This window comes from Atractosteus spatula, chromosome 2 (genome assembly GCF_055471065.1).
Source record: "Atractosteus spatula isolate fAtrSpa1 chromosome 2, fAtrSpa1.hap1, whole genome shotgun sequence".
Classification (NCBI taxonomy): domain Eukaryota; kingdom Metazoa; phylum Chordata; class Actinopteri; order Semionotiformes; family Lepisosteidae; genus Atractosteus; species Atractosteus spatula.
The window spans coordinates 68298646-68326493 of NC_142707.1; the positions used below are offsets into that span (position 1 = coordinate 68298646).

Sequence of the window (27848 nt, forward strand, 5' to 3'; positions counted from 1 at the left end):
TCTAGGTGACTGCATGCTGGGAGAAACAGAAGTAAAGGTGTCAATGTTCTCTACACGCCATCTCATTCTCCTTCCTGCTGCAAAATCAGCGAAAATAGGGTACAGTCCCAATACAATTCCACATAATTAGCTGATTTTTAATTGACAAAAAAATTTATCCTGAACAAAAATGAAAAATCATTTATCCCGTTGAACATTATCATCCATCAGTTAACAGAGTCGTTGAGCTGTTGTCATTTCTTGGGCATACATCACTTCAAAACTTTGCTGAACAAGTCCATAAGGGGCTTAAAATGCATGAGCTTTTGAAATCCAGCGGAGAAGTTATGATGGGTCCCACAGAGTGATTTTTATTTCACAGGATATGATAGTCAACTGGGGCCGAAATGTGCAGCCAAGCGATCTTCAGAAGGCACTGTCTTCCAAGGGGTAAAGCCATAAAATATACCTCCCACTACACTGGAATTGTGAAACGACATGGTTCAGATGAAGAATTTAAAAATCCAACAACCTATATTCAAGTGAAATCTGTTTCTGCATTTGCCTCTGGTATGGATATCCCAAGTGTATCAAAGTGCAGTGAATACATGTTGAAGCCAAAGGAAACAGTAGCAAAAGTAATATAAACCCTTGGTAAAAAAAATGCACAAACACCACAAAACATTCACCATAAGGGCATTTCACTCAACTATTCACATACTGTAGTTCAATATATAAGCATACAGTGTATTGTCAATAGAAGTTACTGCAAAGTTAGAGACTTGGGATCAACTCTGGACCTCTGATAAAATAGACTACTCCTCATGCACACCCTACCTCTTTGGTTTCTTCTCCATCTACAGGCTTGTATATGATAATGTATTTGCGAACTTTTCCTGGTGCTTTATCCCAGTTAAGTTTCATGGTGCTGTGTGTGACATCAGTGATCCTTAGCTCGCCAGCTGGTGGCAGTGGCACTGGGGGAAAAAAAAAACAACCAAAAAAATGAAACAGAGAAGTGTGCAGGTTAAAGATCAATTAAATTCCTAGCACGTTTAAAAACGACTAAATTTCTCAACAGCATCAAATCCAAAGGAGAAAGAAAACATTTTGTAATTCGGGAGTTTTGCCTGTTTGGAATTTGTGTTTTTGATAAGAATGATTACAAAGAAGAGGAGGCCCTTTGTCCCTCTTAACTTATTGTAATCTATTTCATGACTTCCTGTTTCCGATGAGAATGAATAACTATTGTTTGCAGCAAGCAGTATCCAAATGTAATACTTCTCATTGACACAGCAGAAGAGCAGGAATTTTTAGAAATGTCAGACTGGACTAAATGGCCAAGGAAGCACAATGGAAGAAGTACTTGTCAGCCAAGTGAAATTACTCTGTCAAAAAGACGTAGAGTTGTGTTTTGCTGTCCTGCACTTGTTAGGATTTCACCCTTTAAACAGAGTTCAGAAAGAAATACTCCTTCAAAAACATCTGAAGTACGGGAGATAGATTCAGCGGCCAAAAACAGATTAATAAAAACCAGGCAAACATAACCTGAAAACGGGTTTGAATTTAACAGCATCTAAAGGTAGTTAACCACACAGAGAAGCTACAAGTGCCAATCTCCTCTATTTAAAGCAGCAGTCCGACTCATCAGCCATTATAAAGATAAAGAAGCAGCGTACATGTCACTCCCTGCGATGTCAGAGGGTCGGTGGCGGCTTCACCATGAAGCGCGTACAGGGAGATAGTGTAGGCAGTGTCAGAAAGCAGCGGTTCCAGCAGGACATCATTCACCTCAGATCCAACCCTCATCTGCAGGATTAAGACAAGGACACGCTACTGATGAGAACAGGCGTTCATTTCTTATTGTGTACCCTTTAAAACACGTGGTTTGGCTTCATTTACACAGGTGTATGCCGATTTCACGGATGCAGCTTTAAGGAAGAAATCAGTTCCGTTTTGAGCAGAGACACTGGTGTCGAGTGAAGCTACTTTCTAAACTGGAATGTAGGATGAAAACTACGGCCCAGTTGGCAACATGAATGTTACTTACTAAAACAGAGCTTAAAAAGGCGAGGCCAGTGATTCCTACTACATAACACTGCCCTTTATTTTATATATTATTTCTAAATATTCTGTACATATAATGTGTTTCCATACACAACTTCAGCATCTTGAGCACAACTTGCTGACTCTACCTCTTTCTCCGTTTCAGGCGTGGTGGCATTGATAGCACTGTACAGTAACAGGTATCCTGTAGCTTCACTCGCTGGTTCCCATCTCACCCTCATGGAAAAGGAGGTCATGTCGTAGACATTCATATTTCTCACAGATGGAAGAGGCACTGGTAAAAAAAAAAAAGTTACATTGCAAAAACACCTATCAGTTGATTTGTTTCTGCTGACCTTCACACTGCAGTTGCCAGCAACCTCGGGTCTCATTCATACAGCTACAAGAGGGCTCCTAAACTTGAGAAATATCAGTAATGACATGGAATAGCATAAGTAGGAGTAACAGTTGAAGGAAAGCTTTATATCTTAACTAAATTAGCACCTTAGTACACAACTGGAAACATGCATGTTACTATAAATTTATCCAGTTTCACAAAGGTTTTTTCATCACATACAATTGCAACATCAATTCTCATACCCTCACATTAAAAAATAAGAACCCTTACTACTCAATTAATTTTTTTAATTAAAACTTTTCTAATAAGCAGAAAATCTGAGGGACTATAATGCTATATTTCTAAATTCTAATCCAGTTTCCATTTCCTGCCCCAGAGGGTTTTAACAGTATTTCATGTCAAGCAGTGTTCATTTTCTAAAATATATTTTGGCAAAATATACGATTATGAAATATGTTCTTTTCAAAACTGTCACTTGGGATCTGGTCAGTAAAAATACATTTTGAAGGTTTACTTTTGGTAATCTAATAGAGCTTCAGAAGAAATGGATGGTGGAAACATCATGAGTAAAACCAAAGGAAACAAGTCTGTACTTACAGGTGGTTTCGGAACCTTTCAAGGGATCGCTGCTTTCGGTCCCACTTACAGAATAAACTTGAACCAAGTATTCTGTCAGTGGATTGAGATTAGGAAGGACTGCCGTCGTGGTGGATCCATCAACAAAGATCTGACAAGATGAACAGTTATTAGTTTCAAACAGGTGTTTATGTATTGAAAATAAAGCGCTTCTTTACAGCAGACTTGCAGAAGAAAATGTTACAGGGAAGGGGGGCTCTTCTTCCCTATTGCTTGCTTAGTTGTTACAATGTAAACAAGCACAAGGAGTTTCATGCAGGTAAGACAAATGTAAACTCTTAGCTAGAAGAGGCTACTTTTGAAGAAGACGTGTTTATGTTGGCATTTCATTGACGTCCTTCTAGACAATGTAGGCAAACGATAAGGAGGGCAAATGAAATGTTAGAATAAATACCAAAAGGTGTAGAATTTGTATGAAGGAATGTTGTGTCAGAATTGTATAATGGCCTAGGATGGGTCCATTTGGAATATTGTATACAACTTTGGTCATAACATTAAAGAAAAGCAATAACTGCCTTGGAAAGGTATCAGGGAAGAATAACCAGATGCATTCCTGGACTTCAAGGAATGTCCTACACTGACAAGCTGAAAGAACAGAACCTTTTCTGTCTTGAAAAGAGAAAACTAAGAAGGGACCAGACCCAAATCTTTCAAATCCTCAAAGGAACTGGCAAAATCCACCCAGCGGAGCTCCTCAGAAATCCCAGTGAAAGCCACAAACCAACGAAGAAACTACTAAAATGGAAACTACTGAGGGGCAACCAAAAAGATTTAAATCTAGAACCCAGCTGTCAATAAATGTTTCTGTAAGAAGAAAAAAAGCCACTGAGACTTTGCAGCTGACGGAATGGAAACGCCTGGATTTACTTTGTTCTCATTCTCTGTCAACCTTTTGCTTTTTACTGTGCTGACGTGGTGTGGCAGCAGCCAACTAAAGCACAAGGTGATGGGCTCGGGGCCAAATCGAGGCTCTTTAAAGAAGAACGCCATGTAAGCCTCAGCAGGATCTATAAGAAACTGATTCAGAAAATCAATACTGACTTTCAGAAAGGTTAGAATAATTGACTTCTAGATGTAAAGATAATTCAGGATTTAACCACACAGAGTCGCATTTGTTTAATGTCAGCAGCAATATCTCACTATCAACCTACACCCTTACTACACGTGCAAATTTGAGAACAGTCATCGGAAATCACCCACCTCCTCAGTTCTGCCTCCAGCAGCTGGCCTGTACTCTACACGGTATTGTTCCACTGTCCCACTAGGTGCTGTCCAGGTGGCCCTGAACGACCGAGTTGTGACCTCAGAGGTGACCAGGTCTGTGGGTGCTTCTAGTCCACCTGTTTTACAGATGTGATGTAACTAATGAGGGATTCAGATTTAAGCATCTCTTAACATATTAAACAGAGAACCCTTATCAGACCTTCTCAGTTTATGCAATTTCTAGAATTCTACTGATAAATGTAGTACGTGCTTTAATACACATCGCATTCATTCCAAGTTAATTTAATTGTAACTTTAATCTACTAATCTTATACTTACATATACAGTAAATTGAATAACCTGTTCTGTGAATATCTTGACATAATCAAAATATGAAAGAGATTTTGTTAAAATATGAATAAAAAATTTGTTATGCTGTTTTTGGTTTGTAGATTTTATAATTCAGATGAGTATATATGAACTTGCTTTCATGAAATACAACCTATTATTGGCAAAAGGTACCAGTCTTTATACCTATATATTAAATAATGTACTGTATACATGTTTGCATTTAACCATGTATTTTAACCACATTTTACACTTTTTTGTGGGACTAAAAACTCATACAGTATGTGTTTATACAATTGAAAGTAAAAAGAGTAATATGCTGTTTGTAGTACCGGAATTCTAAAACAAAATAAATATCCTTTCCTGGCACATTCTTTTCTGGACCTGCATTTACCACTATGTGTTTCTGACTGATACTTTATACACTGCAGCCTTTAATTCTGGCATTTTAAATCATTATTAAAACATCGATTTGGCATGCCCTTAAGCTAGACATTTAGCTGCCAGGGTAACATAAATATTTTAGAAAAACGTTTTTTAGCCATGTTGTGTTTGACAGTGTTATACTTCTACCAGATCTGCAATTTGTTTCCCAGGACACGAATACAGAGAGGCACTGTTGCAGCTCTCAGTGGCAGGAGGCTGGTATTTACCCTTCACACTGTTGCAGAGGTTGATGGTGAGATCATCCACAATGTCAAGTAGGAAGGAGAAGTCAGCCACATTGTACATATGGATCTCATCTGGGTCCGAAGCAATAGACCTCAGTTCATTCTCATCAGCATTCTTTACACCTGCAAACAATGAATGAGAAAACATATTTAAATATTTAGTATACTGGCACAGAGAAGTAACAAACCAGTCCTTTGTACATCAGAATTTCTAGTTTTCACGCTCTTTTGGACATAATAGAAACCAGAAAGCCTTCCTGGTCAGATCCTTTTTTTTTCCAAAGAATTACTGACTGAATTAGAATACCACAGGAATCGCTGATACGCATCATGTTCCAACTTTTCCTTTTCAAATTTCTAACTGCACGCTCAGCGCTGTTATCACACATACTCACTTATATTGGTTCAGCTGTATTGAATAAAAGACTCAACTGCACTTCAAAAAAGCCTCCCAAGCTTTAAAGGATCTAATAACCTTTAAAAAGCGAGATAAACCGTTTGTTTGAGTGCTTTGCAGAACCTACCAACGGCATACAGCTCAATCCCCTGATCACGCAGGCTCTGGGAGCTCATGATGATATCATCTTGTGATTTGCCATCAGTGATGAGCACTCCTATTTTGCGGGCATTGGGCCGAAGTCCTACATTTGGCTTGAAGTTGTTCTGCAGAATGTAATTCAAAGCCAGGCCTTGAATAGAAGGGGGGGGGGGAAGAGAATATGAATGCATAATATCTTTCATGACTGTGAAAAATTTTCCTTTAACTTAATTTGAGCCAACATTTTAAAATGTGATAACTATTGTGTTTGGAAGAACTGTAACTAAATAAAAATGGAACTAAAAGTGTAGGATACCTGTTAAGGTGTTGCCTCCTTTGTAAGGCAAATTGGCTACTGCCTCCAGCAAAGACTCTCGTGTTCGGTGGGCATTGAGATGCCACTCGGTCTTTGGGTCCCCACTGTACTGAGCCAGGCCTGTAAAGACAATTCAAGATGAACACTTCAGGCATTGTCTCATACGTGGGGTAAATTTCCAAATCTTTCAGAGATATCTCTGTATCACTCACCAATTTGCACTCTGTTGGGGCCAATTTCAAAGACACCAACCATACGTGCGATAAATGCTCTGATGGTTTTGAAGTTCAGACGCCCAATACTCCACGACCCATCGACCAGCAGAACTATATCGGCTTGGGCTGTGGTCTTACACTCCACATCTGTGAGGCCAGATGACAGCATAATTACCAAGACGGTCTTTTCAGACACGATTCTGATTACGTTTACAAGTGAATTATGGAGAAACAATGATAAAAATAATTTACGAGAGCACTGAACATAGATGGTGCAGAAACATGTGCTTTGACACCTCTGTGTCAAAGCAAAAGGTTATAAAGGTAAAAACAAGGAAAAAGATGTGAATACCGTCTCCAAGGCAAACATAAAATACAAACAATGCGCTTCATGACAAAATTGACAGCATTTTAGAATGGTAACAGATCATTACAATGTTGACAAATACAATTACACTTTGTATATTTGCAGCAATTACAGAATAAACATTCTCAGGATAAACTTCTTTTTCAGCTCGGATCCTTTCATTTTCCACCCGGTTTGCTGGCATGTTGCCTTGAAAATCTTTCGGAACATCCCATGGGAAACAAAAGATACCCTCTTGAAACATGAAATATGTGTTGTTCCTCTTTGAGAGTTATTATGCATTCCTCATTGGGACAACGCCTGCTATTCCAGACACCTGGGGGAAGAAAAAAATTTCTCGTCCTCTGCATAAAAATGCAGATATACAGTTTAGACATTTGTGACATGTAACCCTGTGTGCAATTAGAAAAAAGGTCAGTTCAGTTTTTCAACGTCCTTTACTGACTAGAATAAAATAAAACTCGATTTGCATATATATTGGAGAGCAATGTGTCCTTTGTGATTTCTAGACGTGCTATTGAACACTCAAAAGACTCTCCCTCCACCTCCAAGCCAGAATTATTGAACAGGTATCTCCAGTTCCATCTCAAAACTTGTAAACTCTACATTAAAACAAAAACATAGTCTGATGGTAAAGGACGTCCACTCATGACCAGTAGCATCAAATATAAATTCAGTGTTTCGGTGTCTTTATGTAAATGAAAGCACCTCACTGCTGGGTGGAAGACTTAGTTACTGGAGAGCTGTAGTACAACTTACATACGTATACAATTAGTTCACAAATTCAAGTATATATGAAAATTCAGCACTAAATACTGGCACAGAAGGATTTAATATAAATTACTCACTGTTTACAAGCAAATGCCTTTATGAACAAGTCTTAGTGTACTTGTGTGTGATTAGAGTCAAGAAATGTTTGATTCTTACTGTTTTGTACTGTTTATCTGAATTTTATGGAAACATCTAAATATCTAAATGGTGTTCCTCTGTTTACTGGCTTTGTTTTAACACCTCTTAATCCCACGCCAAAGTATCTGTCAGAATTACTTGATTTGTTCCAGATTAAAGGAATTTCTGCCTGGGTCATTATACTCTCTGGAGTCTTACATTCAAATCACAATATTTTCCTTCTTTCATACTTCTTTAGCTGCCCACCATGTCAGGCTCGCTAAGTTGCTGAATATTTATAATTGCAAACAGATTTTCTTTCATTTTGTTTTTGATAAAAGACTAGAAGGATTAGGTCAAAAATGAATTTTAGCACATGGATTTATTAAACGAAATATGTTCCGGACCGCCCCAAGATTGTACACACTGACTGTCTTTACCCACAACAGAGAATCAAAGTATTTCACGGATATTTACAGTATTTACATGAAATATTTTTGCGCAGATTCATGTATATGCTGTCAGCGAGGAAAAAATAAAATAAGGCGGGAAAAATATCATAATGCATGAAAAATCAAATAATGCAGGAAATTTCACAAAGTCACATCTGACACGGCACACATCTGAGCTACACTTCAAGTACTTGTTACACAGCTTGTAGCACCCTAGTGCTTTCTTTATATGTGTTTTCTTTTTCGCGCAGCGACATCCTCAATATCGCCCGTAAACCAAAATATCGAGATTTTGAACATGTTAAGGGGTGAGATGACAGTGACCAGTTTGGTGTGTATGTTTTGCAAGAATGAAATCTTCGATTCATGCAATTAAGGCTAATCATGAGCGCTATGCATCTGTTGTGTTCTCTGCATTTAGTTATTATGAAATTTGACATGATCTATTTTGTACAGTATTTGCTGTATCACTGTTTTCATAATACTTTAAATTACACATACACATGTACATGTACATACACATACTAATACACTTATGATTGATTTTATTTGTTTGAAGGAGGGGAATGGGGTATAGGGGGGTGTTGTGATTATACGTGACTTGGGGTTCACGCGCTATGTCAGGAACCTAACTACTGCGTAAAACACGAGACGACTGCACTGTTGTCTATAAAGCTTATTTATGCAAAAATCAGAACACTGTGTGTGAAGTGAGAGAATTGTTTATTTCATTTCACAATCAACTGTGATTATCAGTTGTGTTTCTGTTGCCTTGTCACTTCCAACATGCAATATCATTTTTTATTACTTTTATAAGGTTTAATCAATACTCTGCTGGCCTGCATGTTTGTTTTCTTGATACAATTTCAAAGTAATGAGGGATATATACAATACCTGTAAAACTTATTGGTGGCGGTTCAGGCATATCTGAAAGAGTTGTCTTTTCTTCCCCAGCCAAAGGAAAACTTTCTCCACCATCAAAGACTCCAAAGACACTGACTGAATATTTAGTTCCAGCCCTGCAGGGTGAGCAACAGTAGTCATGATTGGAGAAATATGAAGATATGCTCTAAAGCATTCCACAGTTCTACCCTGGGAATGCCTATCCTGTATTTTTAATGTATTTAATTTGTCCTTTTATTTTAATTTTTCATGTGTCATAGGAGTAGGAAATTAAAACATGCAAATTAAGACATGGCTATTGAAAATCAAATTTAAATTAAATATACACAATGTCACTTTTTTAGTTACAGAATAATATCTGAGATACAACAGTTCATTCTCCTGACACATATACTGTAAGTATATCATTCTACTTACAGTATTTATTTGCTTGCCATTTTTTCTAAGATCTTATAACACCTAATTTTACCTTCTGAAAAATTCAGTCAAACTTAATTTTCTATTTTAAATTCAGTGGCAAAGGAAAACTAGTCTGAAGATATTATTGCATAATGATATACTGTAGATAATTATTTTTATTAGAAGGTATATATCATATTGCAAAAGGTGTCAAGAATGGGTTAAAAATTCAATTTTAAGGCTGGATTTAAAACATGGATTTGACCATAGGTCTCAGCCTCTTTTAATCTGACATCCAGTATGTGCCCCATAATCTAAATTTTCAACCTAGTCCTGAAACAGGAATCTTTTACGTTTTTTCCTTTTCTTTTATAAATTGTTTTTTTTAACATCCTGCCCCCACCACACCTCAATTTCCAATGGCAAATTCTCATTAGATGTTACAAACACCGTGGTAGTACAAAAGGATGAAGGTAAAGCACACACTTCCTTTGAAACATGTACTGTTAAGTTCTGTGCCTTTCCTTCAAAGCTGCAAGCCTCCAGGATCTGTTGCAGGGCCTGCATCACAAGGCTAGACTGCTGTCAAGCAAGAAGATTCAAGCTCACTGGCGCCCAACAAGCCAAAGAGGTCTATGGTGCATGGAATGCCAAGATTACACTGCCAAACGTAAACAGTGCTCGGCTTATTTTTCACCAGCACGTAGGGAATTTCTTTTACTGCTGGCTAATGATGTGGGCCAGACTGGGGATGTCTGGTTTGTAGTGTTTAATGTATGCCTTTATTGGGAGAGACTCAACTAATTCTTCTGCAACAAACCGAAACAGATCAGTGAGACTTTGAATATGGATTTGTTTATTGATATCGAGAAACTAATAGTTGGAGGCCTGAAATGGTCTTTGTTACTTTCTGCATTTCTGTCACAACAGTTTTTATGATTTTGAGCCAATGCAAACTAAATGTTACCATGTATAAGGCAGCAGCTAAAAAAAACAATTTCAAATTGCTTCTACTGAAATAACATCTCAGTAACATCTATCAACCACTGTGCAATAACTACAGTGCAGCACTGACAGTGTGACAAAGGCATAAAGTGACTCCAGCACCACATTTGGCCAATTTACAGGCTTTTAATTATATACTGTATACAGACATCTTATATTCACTGATGTCAGGCTTACTGTAGGTTTGAATTCGGCACAAACTATGGTCAGCTGCAGCAGACAACCAAAGAACTAACCAGATGGTGAGAAGAAGGTTTTGTCACTTGTCCAAATGTTTATATTGCATATACGTATCAGAATACGTTGTTCTTTCTGGTGATGGAAGGGATAGATGATGGATGAAGAATAGATCATTTAGCAGACATGTTTAGGTCCTTGATTCGGTTTGCTTAATCATCCAGCTGCATTTTAGATTGACATACCTGAGTTCTTCAAGCACTACCGTGTTGTCGTATGGCCCAACAAGCAGCTCCCCAAGATTCACTTCGTCATCGGCGGGGTGAAAGGTAACCTTATACCCTCTCACGGCACCTGGCGCAGGATCCCAGGAAACCCGAAAACTCGTCTTGGTTGGCTCAGATGTTTGAAGGTTTCTGGGTCCTTTGAAAGGTGACACTAAAAAAAACAAGAAAACATTCTAGTACCGTAGTCTCATGGGTGGTGTACAGGAAAAGCCATTTATTCCACTACCATCAAATCTGTATAGTTTTGGGGTTTTTTTTGCGCTGTTAAGTTGGGCAAAAAATATTCTCTTCCATCACCGTAAACAAAAATATACACAATCTTTTGTGAATTACACTGTTAAATTGAAGGTTAAGAGAGGCAGAAAATAGTTTGTAATTGATACGGGTTAGTGATTGAATTAAAGTTTAGATTATGTATAGGGTTTTCAGCCGTGATTTCAGGCTGTCTTCTGTAAAAATGGTTTTAAAATATCATCAAAGGGACAGCAGCATAGTTACAGTGCAGCACGTAGCAAACACTCTGAACACTGTGAATATTGTGGGCTACATAAGACCACATTCAATTAAAGAGTTACCAAGAAAGCCGTTACTAGCCTGATGTGATTTTTATCTAATTTGCGATGCCCGAAGGGTCGCAAAACAATGATGACACAAACTCATCACTCATGCTGTCAATTACGGCCCAACGTACATGTTGTTCCCACTCCTTGCCTTGCTTTCCCTTCCCCTCGCTTGTACACAGGCAGCACGGTGATGTCGTAGGAAGTCATGGGCTGCAGCCGCCTGAGCACGGTGGTCGTTACAGATCCGGGCACCTTGGTGGCCAACTGCCGGCCGCCGGCCACCGGTCGGTAAGTGATTCTGTAGTTTACAACTTCCCCTGGTGCGGCCTGCCAATTCACCCTCAGACTTTTCTCCGTTTCCTCAGAAACAGACAGCGTCTTTCCCTCCGCAGAAGCTACAATGATAGAGAAAAAGAAATGTGAGCTCTTTACTAATTGTGACATACTAAAAATCAGCGAAGAAGTAATCAGGGCACATAGGTGGTGGGCCTATATTGCCATTGCGACTCTGCAGTAGTATCCATGTGTAATACAGACTTAGTCACAGTCATTCACAGGCAATATCAATAGGTCCTGCTAATCCAGCTATCCAGCTGTACGAATGAGACCCAGCATTCTCTGCTGGTTCTTCTACAAATGAAAAACCACCTCGTGCAGATTAATCTTGTGCTCTCTAATGACACAAAAAATCAGGATAAACTCTGGTCCTACTAGCAACTCAAGCTTGTGAAATCCATGCATGTAAACTAAATTAGTTGTGAAGCGTGATTATATTTTGCTTGTCCTAGGGAAAGGTTTTGACTGTTTCTGCAAATGGAGGTCTTGAAAAAACATATATCTGCACTTACTTTTCAGTTCTTACTATTTAAATATATTGTTATGTACAGTATGTTATAAAACATTATTTAATAACATTTCTGACAAACCATCCTCAAAACTATTTCCTCTGAAAAAGAGTTAAGAGCTAAAAGTTCTAAAATTAACCGTACAGAAAAGCAGTGTTATACTATGCTCTGAAGAATCTGAGAAAAGCATGTTTTCGCTATAATAGTCAATATGACCGGCAAATGTTAGCATAACTAGAGAGCACAAGAATAATAGCACTCAGCATAATCTGAAACTAAAATAAGTAAGGAAACAGAGAGTAAAAGCATAATCAGGTAATATAAACCAGTCTCTCTCTTTTATCTCTATCTTCAAACATAAGGCTCACTCTAAAGAGAACAGGCTCATTAATGATGGTGTAACCTACTGCAATAAAGTAGAAATTTAAAACAAAGAGCATCATGAGATTCCATGGAAATAATGTGTTCTGTTAAACTTCACAACATCTAATTTCTATTTTAAATATGCTGTTTGGGTCTATTAGACATAGCACATTACAAAATGTTCAATGCATTTACAGTCACGGCCAGGTAACCTCGTCAATAACAGAAAACAGCCCTACAGAGAAAAATTACTTGAATTTTTTGTTTAAATTATGTTGACCAGCTTGCAGGAATCAATAAGCAAGCTGCTTAAAAGAATCATGTTTCGTGAACACAGTTTTGTCTTGAAAACTAAAAAAAACATATTCACGTACAAGTATTCCAATACTTTGTGTGTATGCAAATGATTAAAAACTAATCATACCAAAACTGATAGATTTTCCTGAATATACTTGGATCTTGTAACTCCCTTGGTAAAAAATCACAGACAGCGTTTTAACACAATACAACACACATGCATAATTTTAAAAGTACTAATATCTCAGCCAATAGCTAGGACGTTACAGTACCTCAGCCTTTTCTTAATTAGGGTTCAAGAGTCTTCTACTGATAATTCTATATTTTTCTGGGTATATGAAGGAGAAACTGCACAGTGGGTGAGTACTTAGCAAAACTGGATGCAATGAGTAAAAATATTCTCAGGGGAGTTTGGCCAACTCCAACCTTGGAAAATGATCAGATCTGAGTTAAACAGAAACAGCAACCAATCACTGCGAAGGTGGCTCTTAAGGTGGCTCAGTTACTTGATGCTAAATGTTGATCAAGTCTTTTTCAGTCCTACAGTTTTCCAGCCCGGACCCCATTAGAGTAACTATGTTGCTGCAGAGGCCTATAACTGTCAAAGAAAAGTGGAAACACTTTACGTGTACTTCTTCGCTGTATTTTAAACATGAAAATCAAATAACGTTAAAATGTCTTTCACACCCGGGGGATATTTAAAATAAATAAATCTACACTTCCTGGTGGCATTGTATTTCAGATCATGCATGAAACAAGAGATGTTGACAACTGCTGACAGGAGATCCTTGCAGGGGAGCTGGGGAAGACAACATGAACGCTTCAAAATTCCAACACAGAGGAGTGGTGTGAGGGAAAGAGCTGGGCTGAAATACCGTCTGTTGTTTCCTCGCCCACAAGTGGATCTCCTTCCCCATGGCCGTACTCTGCATAGACAGAAATCTGGTATTTGGTTTCTGGCGTTAGTTCCTCCAGAACGGTGTCGGTCACGTCTCCGCGGACACTCTTCTCTCCGGCCTCCTCAGTGAAGACCGATTTCCAGGCTATCCTGTAAGACCGCACGTTCCCAGGTGCAGCGGCCCACGAAACTCCAAAGGACGTGTCGGTGACGTCTCTCGTCACCAAGTCACGGGGGGAACCGAGTTCTGACAAGAAAAGAACAGGGAAAACGTAATCATTATACGCATCAAATATGTGATTATCGCAAGAAATAAGTAGACATCGATACTCTTCTAGATCTTCAGTTTATGATGCATATGTATATTCAGGGTTTATTTTTTTAAGTTGTATAATTAAAAACGGTGTTCTGCTTAAAATCACCTCCAGGACCTTACTTTGTAAAAGGAGGGATACCACTATAAAACACAGATAAATTGATTTATAAATTTGTAGGGCTTTATGTACACCGACATTTAACAAAAAACAGTACCTACATTAAACATACAGTAATGCTATGAAATACACAATAGAATACAATAGTCAAAAAATATTTTTTTCTACTTTTTATCTAATTCTATTCTATCTATTCCAGTGCTGGGAATAAAAAGTAAATTGTTTGACATAAAGCCTTATAGAATATAACTATAATTGCACAAAATAAGTGCACTACACAATATATCATAAAACAAAATAAAATGCAGCTATAATATATAAACATATCAGTTGCTGTTAGGGTATAAAATATGCAGTAAAATCATCTAAAAGTCTTATTTTAAAAGAAAGTCTTCAATCTAGGATAGCATTCCTAGCAAAAACAGGTGGAAAATCCCCATAAACTTGGATCATTACAACAAAACAGAGCTTCTTCTTTCCTTTTAAGGCTTACTGTAAGAGCACTAAAGCTCTTATCGCTGTCACCATGGGGCCGATATATTATCTACTTTAATATACCATCAGGAATATGTCCTGGACAAGCACATATTGTCTTGATTACAGCTGTGGATGTCAGAGACACAAAAAAGTAGCATCAATCTAAAACATAGTAAACTCCTGATTGGGAAAAGCTATGGATTAAGGAAAAAGGAACTAGGAATCCTTTTAGTCCTTAATATTTAAATTTCTGAAACAAGACTACAGCTAGACAGAGGGAAGTCAGACTCACTCAATCTAAGCACCTCCATCCTGAAACTGAGGTCATGATTACGTGGTCAGCACTGACCCATGGGACAATTTGGAAGAGTAGAAGTGTTAACACTGGACTCCTCTGAGCTTGTAACTTCACCCTGAATTCAACTGTAGACGTAATTCTCACTTCCCCACCTGCTCTGCTGTGTAGTGGCTCTGCTGGTGTAAAATGGCTGCCATGTGTCATCCAGTGGGGTCCTGCACTTCAGTGGTGCATAAAGTGAAGACTACTGTTGTAGTAATAGTCTTTGGGATCCTTTAAAATTTGCTTTTCAAATTGAAGCAACTATTAATTAGGATGAAAATCTATACAAATATACTGTAAGCAACTAATAGTGATTACATTGCACATTCTGAATATATAAAGTCTCATGTTCCACAGACCAAAGAAAATATTTCATTCTTTTAGCAATCTTATTTATTTTTTCACTATCCAGAGTTTCTTCTGAAATGTAGTGACATTGATCTAAATATCCCCCAAAACTAGCGGAATGCATACACGCCTTTTTCCGCCAAAGACTGACCAATTCCTGCTACTTGTGCAATGGGTAGATATAATAACAAATCCAGCAATGATTCACAAGAGAATTATAATTCTCAAGCCTTGTCAAATTTAAAGCATTCTGGTGATTACGGATGCCAAGTTGACTTGATCCAGACAAACTTGTGTTGCCAAAACTGAAAACTAACTTCCCCTCCTAAACACCACTGGGAATGGCTCACATGATGATAATGAGTTCAGCAGGCGCATCCAGTTTTCATCATTAATATGCAGATTGAAGTTTGTTCCAGACTGTCACACACAGCGTATCCAATGTTACCAAACTGAAGGCCACATAGAAAAAAACATTTTTTGTTTTGTTCTTTTATAGCTGGTTATATTCAGACATTAAACTTTTTTGTCTTTTGTAAAGAAGTCATATATCAAAGCCACAGAAAGCACTGAAACATTAGGATGCAATTATAAATACCTTGGTTATCTCAGTAATATTTCTTTCCTACAGATTATAAACCATTGAACAGTCAGTTAACCAAAACTGACACAAGAACAGTGAGTAAATAAACAATGCAGAGCATTACTAAAGGTATTTTATGCTAATATGCCAAAATTTGAACCAAAGTACTGATTAAATGAAAAAAGCACATTCTAAAATATGTAAATGCCCAGTTTACAAATTTGCAGTTAACTATTCAGGCCTCAGTAAGAGGCAAAAATCAGTAACGCTCCAAAACTTACAATTACCTCATTATAGCCCCAAATGTTAGCTAAATGTTCACCACAGAACAAACGACAATATCTTTATCCAAATTCCACACACTATCAATGTTTTCTTTGTTGCACATTTTCAAATATTCTTTAGTTGATGTTATTTTAATTGGGCTATCAATGTGGTTTAATAAATAAGCAGTGAAACACATCTAGTCACATTCTTACACCCTTAATATGAAAGCATGCATGCTATTCTACATGGATTATATAGTCTTTAGGAAATTTACTAAAAAAGGTTATTTTCTAAGAAAAGAGGGAGAATACGAATGCGTTTAATTTTACAGATCAGTAGCTGGGCTGTGTCAGATTTCAGTACAATTCTTTCCAAATACTAAGCCAAAAATAATCTATCAAACATAATATCCTTCATGAGTATCTCTCTCATCTTTGCTAAATTCTTATTTCCTTAATTTTATTGCACATGTGCACAGTACATTTGAACACATTTAGCCACTGAAAGAGATTTAACACATGGTAAGAGATTAAGGGAAAAAAATCTGTAAAGAACTTTTTGTGCTCTGCAAAATATTACATTAATAAAAGAAAACACCTGTGGAAACAGGCACAAAGCTGAAGAACACGGTCCAATAAACCAAATAAACAAGAATACATTTTTTCCAACCAAGGTGAAGAAATAAACCCAGAAAAAACAGAACAAAATTCAATACCTTTGTGGGAACTTCCCCACCAAATAAACAAGTCTATGTGTTTTATGCTGTGTTTTCTGGCTCTGCAAAGTACATAATTCCTACAACACTTTCAGCAGAGGCACAAGACACTTATAGATGGAGGTACTGTATGCTGCAGTCAGAAAGTTCTGCTCCAGTGCAAGGCTTAACTGCCTTTTCATTGAATGCAGACTGTCAAAACATACAGTAGAAAAAACTAGAGAGACAAAAAAGTGTTTTGACTTATAGTCTTTTAGCTTCATTGCACTGAATTAGGCAGAAATCAAAACACTTGTTGTTCTCAGACATCCTAATGGAGTAGTTTTTCATTGCATGACCATGAGGATACTGCACAGGGAGAATAAACAGCACATAAGCAGATTATGACATACTGTATGCTTGTCATTTTATTTTGCATTATCCTAAAATTAATGTTAATCTGAATGCATCACATTCCACTTAAAGATGTGACATTTCCAAATAAGTAAAAATCAAGTAAGTTGCCTTTTTTCTTTGAATATTAGCTGCAGAACCCAGAACCTTCCAGATTACTGTAGAAGTTTTGCATTGTGGAATAAAATGATTAATGTTGCCCGTCAAACATAAAAGCAAAGTCAAGAACATCCACAAATGAACAAAATTGTTGATGAATCCGTCTGTGATAGATTGGTAATACTCTGCAGCTAGCTATTTTGAGAAGCACCAAATAATGGTGTCTGAGAAACATCACATATTATGTCCTTAAAGTGAATTGAAAATAGGAAATTGAAGGCTCAGGAAAATATTTTTTGGCCTTTAACTCATGTCTGATTGTGATTGATTTTATTTCCATTTTCCTCTTTTTCTCTGTATTCCTTTGGAACCTCCTTCAGGAAATGAACAGCAAGTTCTCACTTGGACTAGTCATCGTTCATTGCTTTGAAAGGCTTCTCAGGTAACAAGTTCCATAAGCTTTTGGTGAAAATCCCCCCTCAATTTATTATTTTCTCACGGATATTTGGAAAAGAAATTTCAATAATTATTTTTCCCCTTTGATACCTTCATTTTGGAGCAGCCGGTTATTATTTCATGCATCATGCCAATCCAGCCCACAGTGACTTGGGAGAGCTTAAAACAAACACCGCTTGCTGCAAAACCATGTGTCAGGTCTTGTTTGTTGACCCAAAACGGGCCATTTTTTAACTTGAGTACAGGCAGGGCTTATACTTAAAAGACTGTCAAGTCTTGCAGTTGCCCACTGTCCACTGGGGTCACTGCTAAGCACCTGGACAAAAATCCAGGCTTCACCCAGCCCAATTCCCACAAGGATCGCATCAATATACCGGTACCACTGAAGATCATGGAAGTCCTGAATGGCACCAGTAACCACCAAGCCAGAGGTCTCTACCTGCACACTGCTCAGAGGATTTCACTAATACCAGATAGTTTACTCATGTCAAACACATGTGAGATATTTAATTTCATTTTTCATTTCTGTTTTTTTTTCTGTTCATAATTGGAAACAAGATCTTTTATCTCGCTTTTAACTTTTGGGTATGATACCCTTTAGTAGTTCAGCTGGGTTGCTGCGTCAGCACGCGTAGGCTGCAAAGGAACAAGTAACAGGTCTATTCCATGCTGAAAAGAGATGAAAGAAAACACAACATTTCAGCTGTGGAGCCTGTGGAACTTCCTCACACCTGAAGAAGGCTCCACAGCCGAAACGTTGTGTTTTCTTTCTTCTCTTTTCAGCATGGAATAAACCTATTACTTGTTCCTTGGATTCCCTTTAGTTTCAGTTTCTCTACATTATCAATTGCAATATTTAATTTGGTATTTAAAGGACAATCCTTGTTAAATTAAACCTTTCATATAATTTTTGACCTAATCTTGATTGTGTATGGGATGCATTCAAACTACCTGAGCTAATAAAATTGCCCTCAATAGTCTAATATTTTGAGTGTTTTCTTCCCACTGTGCATTCAGGTACATGGCTTACGTGTAGATTCATACAGCAGGAAGTGCTATTTCAAATGCTGTTTTTATATACAGTAGGATTAATGAAACTGTACAGAGAGCAGACCTACAGTAGGAAGCATTCATTGCAGAGGCTCTTACACGTGTTGATCAGTGTGGGAGTTTATCAGCTGATGCAACAAGTCAAAAAGGCTGAGAAGTGATCCCAGAAACTGCATTAACAGTAAACAAGTCAATGAACAAAGAAATACAACATGTGCTATTGTGTGAATCAAGAGAATCAATGGAAAATGTTAAGGTCCTCTATGAAACAGTGAATGTGCACTATTCACCATGAAAAGAAAAGGCTGCAATGAACTTCCTCTCAGGACACAACTGCCTTGTTTTAAACTGTGTAGGGGAAAAGGCTTCAGATACTTGCATAAGCTTCAGTATACTGCATAATGTAAGCACATGTCACTCTAATTATCTTTTTTGGCAAGAGAAGCAGAGAATAACAATTCTGAAGCTTCCTTCCTGTTGTTATAATGAAATCGAACAGTTTATCTAGGTAGGGATCACTTAAAATATCCATCTGCCTTCCATGGCTAATGTACTTCATTTAACTGAAACCTTTAAAAGGTCATACTGTTTTTGCCAAAAATAAAGCTAAGGCAAGGAATTCATAGAGAAATCTCTACAAAGAGTAAATGCTGTAAATTTTCTGATGGAAAAATGGTACACAGCACATTCAGCTCATTTGAAATAGACACTTTGTTTAAAATGAGATACGCGCTGCCAATATTCTGTCACTGAAGAGGTCTGTGTTGTTCATGAAGGGAAAAAGGAGAGGTCACTGGTCAGAGAAACAAGCCTTAGTCATTACTTACATTGCATTTGGCTAAAGTGCCCAGATAGTTGCCGTTAACCTTCTTTCAGTCTTAGCGCTGATGCCCTTGTTTGTTGCAGAGAGCAGCAACAACTATGATCCAAACTGACACCCCCCACATTTCATTTTGCTTAGTTCACAAGGGAGGCTTAAACTGCATCCCACGTTCTATTCAGCAACCGCATTCTCAAAGAGTTTCATAAACAATTCCCTCAATACTTAAAAAGAAATCCATAACAAGCACACTGTGCCATAAACTAAATTAACCCAACAAGAGAGACAGACATCTGTGAGCAACACAGCGCATTATAAGAACAATGCCGAAAATGATGTTCATGCCACAATGACAGGGAATGAGAAGGGACAGAAGTGATTTGCTACTAACCCGGCTTTTGTATGTTGTGTCTTTGGAGGGACATTAACCCTTTAAGCAATGTGATAGCTGTCAAACTCCTACTCAAACTTGAAAATCCATTTTTGCTCAAAAAAAGCTGTTGGTCCAACTTGAGGTACAAAAAATATCTGTTACAGAGTCCTTTACAGCACTTTCAGAATTATATGAAGCCAGCAGAGGGCAAAAAGCAGGAAATTAAAGGGCTAACTTCCCTTCAGTATCTGCCTAGCAGAGCTGGTGCATTTTTCACAGTGTGAAATCACGCTTTAATTAAGAAAAGTTACAAACGAGTGCAGGCTATTTTGACAGTCGTTAATTGATGCTAGGATCAAAACTGTAATTTTAACAGCAAGTGTTAGCAGAAAACCCAGCCAAAACCATTTAACTACCTACTCTTTACCCAGTGTAAACTCTTTACCCAGTCTAGCTTAACTGTTAAAACAACAACAGTCGGAGACTCTGTCTATACACATGCAACAAATGGCAAAATTTAGATACCTTCCAGCGTAGTTCCTCGTCCTGTTAACGGATCTCCTGAACCAGAGGGGTACACTGCACTGACAGATATCTCATATTCTGTGGCTGGCTGCAAATTCTTCAGGAACGCTGTGGTTGAATCACCCTTGACATATATCTCTTTGCTGTCTCCTCCAGCGGTGGGTACGTATGTGACTCGATATTGTAAGACTCTCCCAGGAGCTGCAGTCCAGGACAGCCTCATGCTAGAGACAGTGTGGTCAAACACCTGAAGGTCTCTCGGGGATCCCCTGGCTGAGCAAAAGATAAAAACACGCCCCTTTTAAAAGATCGGTGGAAAATTCCCATTAAAAGGGTTTGCCTAACACATTTACATCTTCATTAAAGCCAATCTGCCTGTAGTTGCCTCAGTGCCACCAGAATACTTCTACAATGCTCAAAACTGGATGTCAGAAACTTTTATTTACATCTGAGAAAACATTGCTTGTGGCGTCTCCTTTGCCAAATTATTACATTAGATACCTGTTGCCCCTTTTTAGTGGTTAACGAAATCCTGGATGGATAAAAAAAAATCATATTTTAATTTGATTTAATTCCCTGTAATTTAACAAGTTTTAAAAATACTGCATACTTTGAGTGGCATGAAGGCAGGATTAATGAAAGAACTAAGCAAAATGATACACTCTTCCAAAATCTTGAATAATACTAGGTGCAAAATGCCAAGAAAAGATGTGATGCTAATAAATTTCTAAAAATAATTTAGATTTACAAAATAAAATTCGAGAGAACTCAATATCCCATTAAAAAAATGGGAGCTATTTTGAAGCACAGCATGAAACTACACAGGACTTTGTACTGGGTACACAGGGGCATAACTCTGTTCCTCTAGAAGCCACACTGAATGCATTGTAAGGTATTTGACACCAGTTGAGAGTATCACAGATTGCATAGGCCATAGCAGCAAGTCTCAAAAAAGCACAATTCACTGGGGTAATTCTATAAAGATATTAAATAAATAAAAATATATATTTCTTACAAATCCTAAGATTCTTTCTTGAAAACACATTAAAATTATTTTAAAAAGTAATAAATGAGCAATATTCAAGTTCACATTTTTGGCTGAATTGGCTGACTACAAATGTCTTTGCTTCTAGTTCTTGGCAGCCATATTGAATTTAGGACCATGGTGAAGCAAACCACCAAATATAGTGCTATAGAAATAAAGAGCAGCTCAGGCAGATTTCACAGAAATATAGTTTTATATAATTTATGCATTCTTCTATGAAGTGGTGACTGTTTAATTATGCATACCTCTCAAATATTTAAAATAGTTTGTCACTAAAAGAGTTTACATACTGTATGACAGCCTAGACTAGTTGGCTACATGATAGAAACCTGATAAAAAGAACATTAGTCATCTGGAATATGTCTTGATACTGACATCTGCTTGTATAAACAAGCCTCCAGAGTAAGCAATAAGAAGCCATTTTTGGTTTCCATAGTAAATTTAAAAACTTAACAGACCATTTTGTCTATTAGTCACTTTCTCTGTTGCTCAAATTGTTGGCAGGGATTGTCCCTTTCTTGCACCTCCCACTTAAGTACTGAAAAAGTACTAAATCTTTGAAGACCCATCTTGAGAACTAAAAATACAAACGATGACATTTTGTTTTTCTTTTTCGAATATCTTGCTTTCTAAATAAGCCTAGCCAAGATATGGAACACAAAGAATAGAATACAAGATACATAGAATATATATGTTTCAGTGTGGAGTTGACCAGCTGCATCAGGTGAACTCCAATTTGAAAATCACAATTTGTAGCATTTGAGCCTTGTTCTCATGTAAGAAATTCTCACTACTCAAATCCTCACACCTGAAGAAGGCCCTTTCTTTCTATTTTTCCGAGGAGAATTAACTTGTACTTGTTCAGTTTTCTATACATACTTTATCCATAAAATAAAATATCTTCATCTTTATTATCTCCAACAATCATTTCCAGTGTTTGCTAAAAATTTACCCTAGTTATCTATATCATACACCCCAATAATTAAATTTTAAAAATGCAGTTAACATATTTCAGTCCCTGGGGTTGTAACAGACATCTAACCTTCTTTAGTTGTTCCACTCGTATCCATCTTGTTTCCCAGCCCTGAAGCATATTCTGCAGACACAGACACGTGGTAGGTGGTGAGCTGAAGAAGGTCCTGGAGGACTATTGTGGTCTCAGGTCCACTGGTGGTGATTTCTTTCCTCTCTGCTTCTCCTTTGATAGGACTGTAGGAGAGGTGATACCTGACCACGGCCCCAGGTGCAGCATCCCAGGTGACCCGAAAGCTGTCTACCGTCTCTTCAGATACCCTTAAGTTTCGAGGTGCTCCTTGTTCTGTAATGATAGTTGAACCCAAGCGGTTATTTATCCCCAACTGAAGGAGCAAACGTTAATCCACTAGGAGTCTGCAGGCATTGTCTTCAGTTTGGATTCACATTTTATATAATCGAGTGATTTTATTTAGCTGCAGTTCAACAGCTTAATAAATCAAAAAAAATATTGTATACAAACAAGAACCAAAACTATCCAATCCTGTAGCTTTTCATCAATTCTACTGTTTCCTTTCATGCTTCCTCATTCATTTTCATGCTTGTCTGTGGCTTTATTTAAACCGAAACGCATTTACAGTACATCTTACAGTCGAGATTCATGATAATGTGACGTACCTTCTAGGGTTGTCTCGTTTCCTGACAACGGAAAGCTATCTCCCCTATCATACTGTGAAATAACGTTGACCTCATACAGGGTAGAAGGAGTGAGGTGATGCAGGACAGTAGACCTAGCGTCTGGTGCAACATACATGGAGATGTACTCTCCACCAGCAACTGGCTTGTATGTGACAAGGAAGGACAAGACATTCTCTGCATCAGAAGTCCAACTGACACGGAAACTTCTAGGTCCCACTTCAGAAAACTGAAGGTTCTCTGGAGCAGTTAAATCTAAAACAAAAGCACAAAACATAACAACAAAATATCAATGAAGAGTTTGCATAAGACTTTAAAAATACCAACCTCTGCTTTATTTTTCCTTCTGATTTTTGTAAAAAAAATATTCAGGCTTTTTAACTGAGCTTCTTTGAAACATTTAATATCTGTAAATTTGTGCCGCAGTCAAATAGCGCTGGCAGTTTTAAACATCCATGGAATGCCAGAAAGATCTTTTTAAACTTCTAACCATTTGCTAACACAAAAACAACATATGTGTTTCTTCCAATATGACCACGATGAATATTACGATGAAATGTTTTGCTGAGCTGCTAAAGATTGAAAATACATGGATTAAACTAATGTTTTTCTTCATTCTCATTTATCTTTGACGTCTTAAGCCTTTGATATTCTTATTGCAATATTGTTTTGTTTTTTAATTCTTCTGTTTCTGTGCACATTGCTTATGAATATTGTCTGTGTACTATAGTAAGATCTTAAAGTCCTTAAGGGATTAAGGTAAGACTTTTAGAACATTTTATCATTTTATTCCTTAATATACGCTTATCCTAACCTGTCTTGGCAAGCTAAAGACTATCCCAGAAGTAAATTATACGTTATTGCTCTCCCCTGGTCAGGATGTTACTCCATGTCAGGACTACCAGGAAAAAGATGGGGGAAAATGGACACTCCTGGTGAAAAGCCATGAGAATATGGGCAGAACATGCAAACTTTACATAGACAGACATCCAAGGCAAAAAATCAAACCCAGGGACATGGAGGGGTGACGCGGCAGTGCTTGCTGCATCAAGTTAATGCCAAAATAGGTTCTCTGTTTGATACAAGGACCACTTTATGAGTTTAATGTTTTCTATCCCTTCATGCAAATAAACTACTGACATCAGCATAAATGTCCTAAAGTACGTAACTTTAACTTTTCTTCCTTCACTGTTTTGTAGACTTCGAATATTACATGTGTGATACACATTGTGAGCAAAAAAAAAGCTCTGTAAGCTATCTAACATGTTTGGGTACTTAATTGAAATATTTTTGCATAAAAATACAATGTAAGTGCATGAAATCTGAAATAAATTCTAAACAAATCGCTGCATAATAAACAGGGCTTTAAGCTCTAATATGCATAAAATTGATAACAGTTAACACATTTGTGTTGAATTGGGCAAAATGTCCGACGTACAGTTTTCTGGCAAATTTTCTGAAACTGTTCCTTCAGAACGTTTCAAACAATTATGGTTTTGCATGTGTGGCTATTTCTGCAATACGTAAATACATGAATATGTAAATATTCATTTTCATGATTGTACTGTATATAATGTAAAGGAACAAGTAATAGGTTTATTCTCCTTGTTCCTTTGCAGCCTACGCATGCTGACGCAGCTATCCACCTGAACTACTGTACTGTATACAGTATAATGTAGACCATTTCATGAAAATAATTTACTGAAAGCTATCAAAACATTTCTTTGGTCATATGATACAACCATTTTTATCTGTACAAATATGATAAATTCATTTTGTCTGTACAAATTCTAGTTCTTTCTTGGGAAATAATATAAAGCTTGCTCATGCATTCTGTTGCTCTTGTCCACACCCTCCAAGCAAGGAAAAATTCTGAAATCGTAGGTAAGTATTTCTCATGACTCCATGTGCATTTAATTAAGCTAACTTCCGTGCTGCGATTTGGAAGGTGTTTGGAAAGGAATGTATGACGTAACGTCATTGCGATCCCGTTCTGCTAGTTTATCCAGTGTATACAAGAAGCTCCATTTCATAGCAAAAAAATTCATTTTTCCACACAGATAAACTATTATCCAAATATTTTCAGTGTATGATTTATCTCAACACATCGGTCCGTTTTGTGTAAATGAGAGCTTTCACATGTGCCAAACCTTCTTGATTAACTGCAGCAAAGCTTTTATCTTTCTTTGCTAGCTTACGAAATCAAATGCTACAAAAAGGCTCGGTTAAAAAGCCTGGTTCCTTTTTCCATCCATTAAGTGTTGAAGTGTGGTGTATTAGATTGGAAAATTTGGTGGCACATTAACCTTGAAAGAAAGGAGGATGAGTGATTTGAAAGACATTTTAAATAGCCTGAAGGTATAAGAGCTTATGGATGGCTAAAGACATTCTCAACTGGCCTACCCCTCTCATTTAAAAGAGGTGGGCAATAGGCTTTAAATACCTAGCATAACAAATACAGCCCTAAGGTCAAACATACCCCAGTTTACCACCTTAGGGTTAAGTGTTAATAGTTATGTAAAACTTTATTGTGCCACTGAGTTGCTGGTGCGAAATAGTCTACACATCATCGCATTTTGAACCATACTTACTTCTCGTTTTAATTTTAAGCAGTTCCTGCTCAATTCTCAAGCAGATTGACTGGGTGAGCTCCTTGGATATCCTTTCGAAAGCATCAAAGTCTTCCACAGTGTACACATGTGTTTCTACAGGCGTGTTAGCTATGGACTCCAGTTCTGCACGAACAGCGTCTTTGACACCTACTGCAAAGATTTCCACGTCAGTGTTCCGCAGCTTGGTGGCAGGGTCTTTAAAGGCATCTGATGATTTACCATCTGTGATGAGAATCATGACTCTTGGCACATTTAGTCGGGATCCTTTGCTGGGAACAAATATTTTCTCCCTCACATAAGTCATCGCTTTGCCCGTGTTTGTCGAACCTCCTCTGTAAGGGAATGTCCGAATCGCTTTCAGCACAGACGCAAGATTGTTGTGCGTGTTCAGGGCGAATTCGGTGTAAGGATCTCTGCTGTACTGGACAAGACTTATCTGTACCTTTGCTGGTCCGATATCGAAGGAGTTCACTAAGACTTCCAGGAAAGCTCTGACTTTAGCAAAATTTGCTAATCCTATACTGTAAGAACCATCAACCAAGAGAACAACATCTGCCTGGACATCCACTCCAAGAGAACACTCTGCAAAAAAAAAGAAAACATTAATCCTAGAAATCTGTAGTAAACAGTGATAGATTGTAAAGGCTTACGTCTTTTCTCAGTGGTCATGATATGTCATCTGACACATGCATTGCTTCTCTTTTCTAGGAAAGGGGTATACTGATCTATGCTAAGTGATGCATGATTGTATTTTTTTTAATTAAACAGGATGAAAAGTTGGCCATCTTGATGCCAATGGAGAGTGAACCCAAGTATAGCTGTTTAATCAAGAGTGTGTCGTAGGGAGTGGAAAGAATTATGTGAGAGGCAAGTGATTAACAATTCAGGCAGCTGATATTTTCTTACCCAGGGACACTCTGATAGGCTGGGTTTTCTCCATGGCCATGACAGGTTCACTAGGTGTGAGGCCCTTCAGAGCATACAACATGATCTGGTACTCGGTTTCAGGAGACAAGTCCCGGACATTCATCGAAGTGGACGAGGGCCCCGTATGTATTTCCTGTCGTTTGCTGCCAGCCAGCATAGGAATTAGCTGCAGTTTGTACCCTGTTATTGGCCCTGAGGATGGATCCCAAGTCACCCTCATAGATTTGGATGTCAATTCCGTGACCTGTAGGTTGGATGGTGGCTCAACAACTGTGGGAACAACAACACACTGTGGAGGTCAAATTTTTCATAACTGCATTATGTAAAATCTGTGATTAGTTAAATTTTTGTGTTGCTGTCTCTTTAGAAATATATACACTGCAATAGTGCATTTATGTGTCAATAGAGTATAATTATTTTAGAGTATTGGTTAACACTTTCAATTAACCATCATACAACCATAAATACTTTCACCGGTATACTGACTCTAAACTCCTAAAATATTATACAAACATTATTTTGAATATTTTTTTTGTATCAATGCAATTTTTAATAATCGTTTCCATATATCTGTAGGTGACCCTAAGGTTTTTCAAGTCCAAATTTCTTCATGAGATTGACTTGATATTTTCAATAAAGACTTACTTTCCTCTCCGCTCACTAGCTCATTGAGCTGTTCATCGACTCCAGCGCATACTTGGGTAATGAGATCATGCTGTACATCTTTAATCAGATCAAAGTTTGCTACATTGTAGACATGTTTGTCAAAAGGACCAGAAGCCATTTGTTTCAGCTCTTCAACATCTGCTCCTTTGATTCCTAAATTGGATTAAGCATAAAAATACAATGTAAGATTTACAGTATATACAAAGCAATAATCAACATGAACAGTGTGTAGTTCTGACTTCTTGCCAGTACAAAAGCATTTGAGAAGTCTATCCTTTAATTATCGGCAATTCTAA

The 27848-nt window shown here is 37.6% G+C and overlaps 1 protein-coding gene across 2 annotated transcripts in view; it reads right to left on the minus strand.

Moving 5' to 3' along the window:
• col12a1b (collagen, type XII, alpha 1b) overlaps positions 1-27848 on the minus strand; it is a 95450-nt gene that overhangs the window by 52078 nt on the left and 15524 nt on the right. For both annotated transcript variants that reach the window (XM_088937317.1, XM_088937325.1), the window contains exons 8-26: positions 27532-27705; positions 26866-27156; positions 25939-26541; positions 23330-23602; positions 22722-22997; positions 20635-20907; positions 13732-14001; positions 11480-11746; positions 10747-10939; positions 8912-9036; positions 6308-6457; positions 6096-6215; positions 5766-5930; positions 5224-5364; positions 4220-4359; positions 2981-3110; positions 2175-2320; positions 1659-1788; positions 817-956 (exon numbers count right to left, since the gene is read on the minus strand). In XM_088937317.1, coding sequence (XP_088793443.1) covers positions 817-956; positions 1659-1788; positions 2175-2320; positions 2981-3110; positions 4220-4359; positions 5224-5364; positions 5766-5930; positions 6096-6215; positions 6308-6457; positions 8912-9036; positions 10747-10939; positions 11480-11746; positions 13732-14001; positions 20635-20907; positions 22722-22997; positions 23330-23602; positions 25939-26541; positions 26866-27156; positions 27532-27705 — 4007 coding nt within the window. The remainder of the gene's footprint in view (positions 1-816; positions 957-1658; positions 1789-2174; positions 2321-2980; positions 3111-4219; positions 4360-5223; positions 5365-5765; positions 5931-6095; positions 6216-6307; positions 6458-8911; positions 9037-10746; positions 10940-11479; positions 11747-13731; positions 14002-20634; positions 20908-22721; positions 22998-23329; positions 23603-25938; positions 26542-26865; positions 27157-27531; positions 27706-27848) is intronic.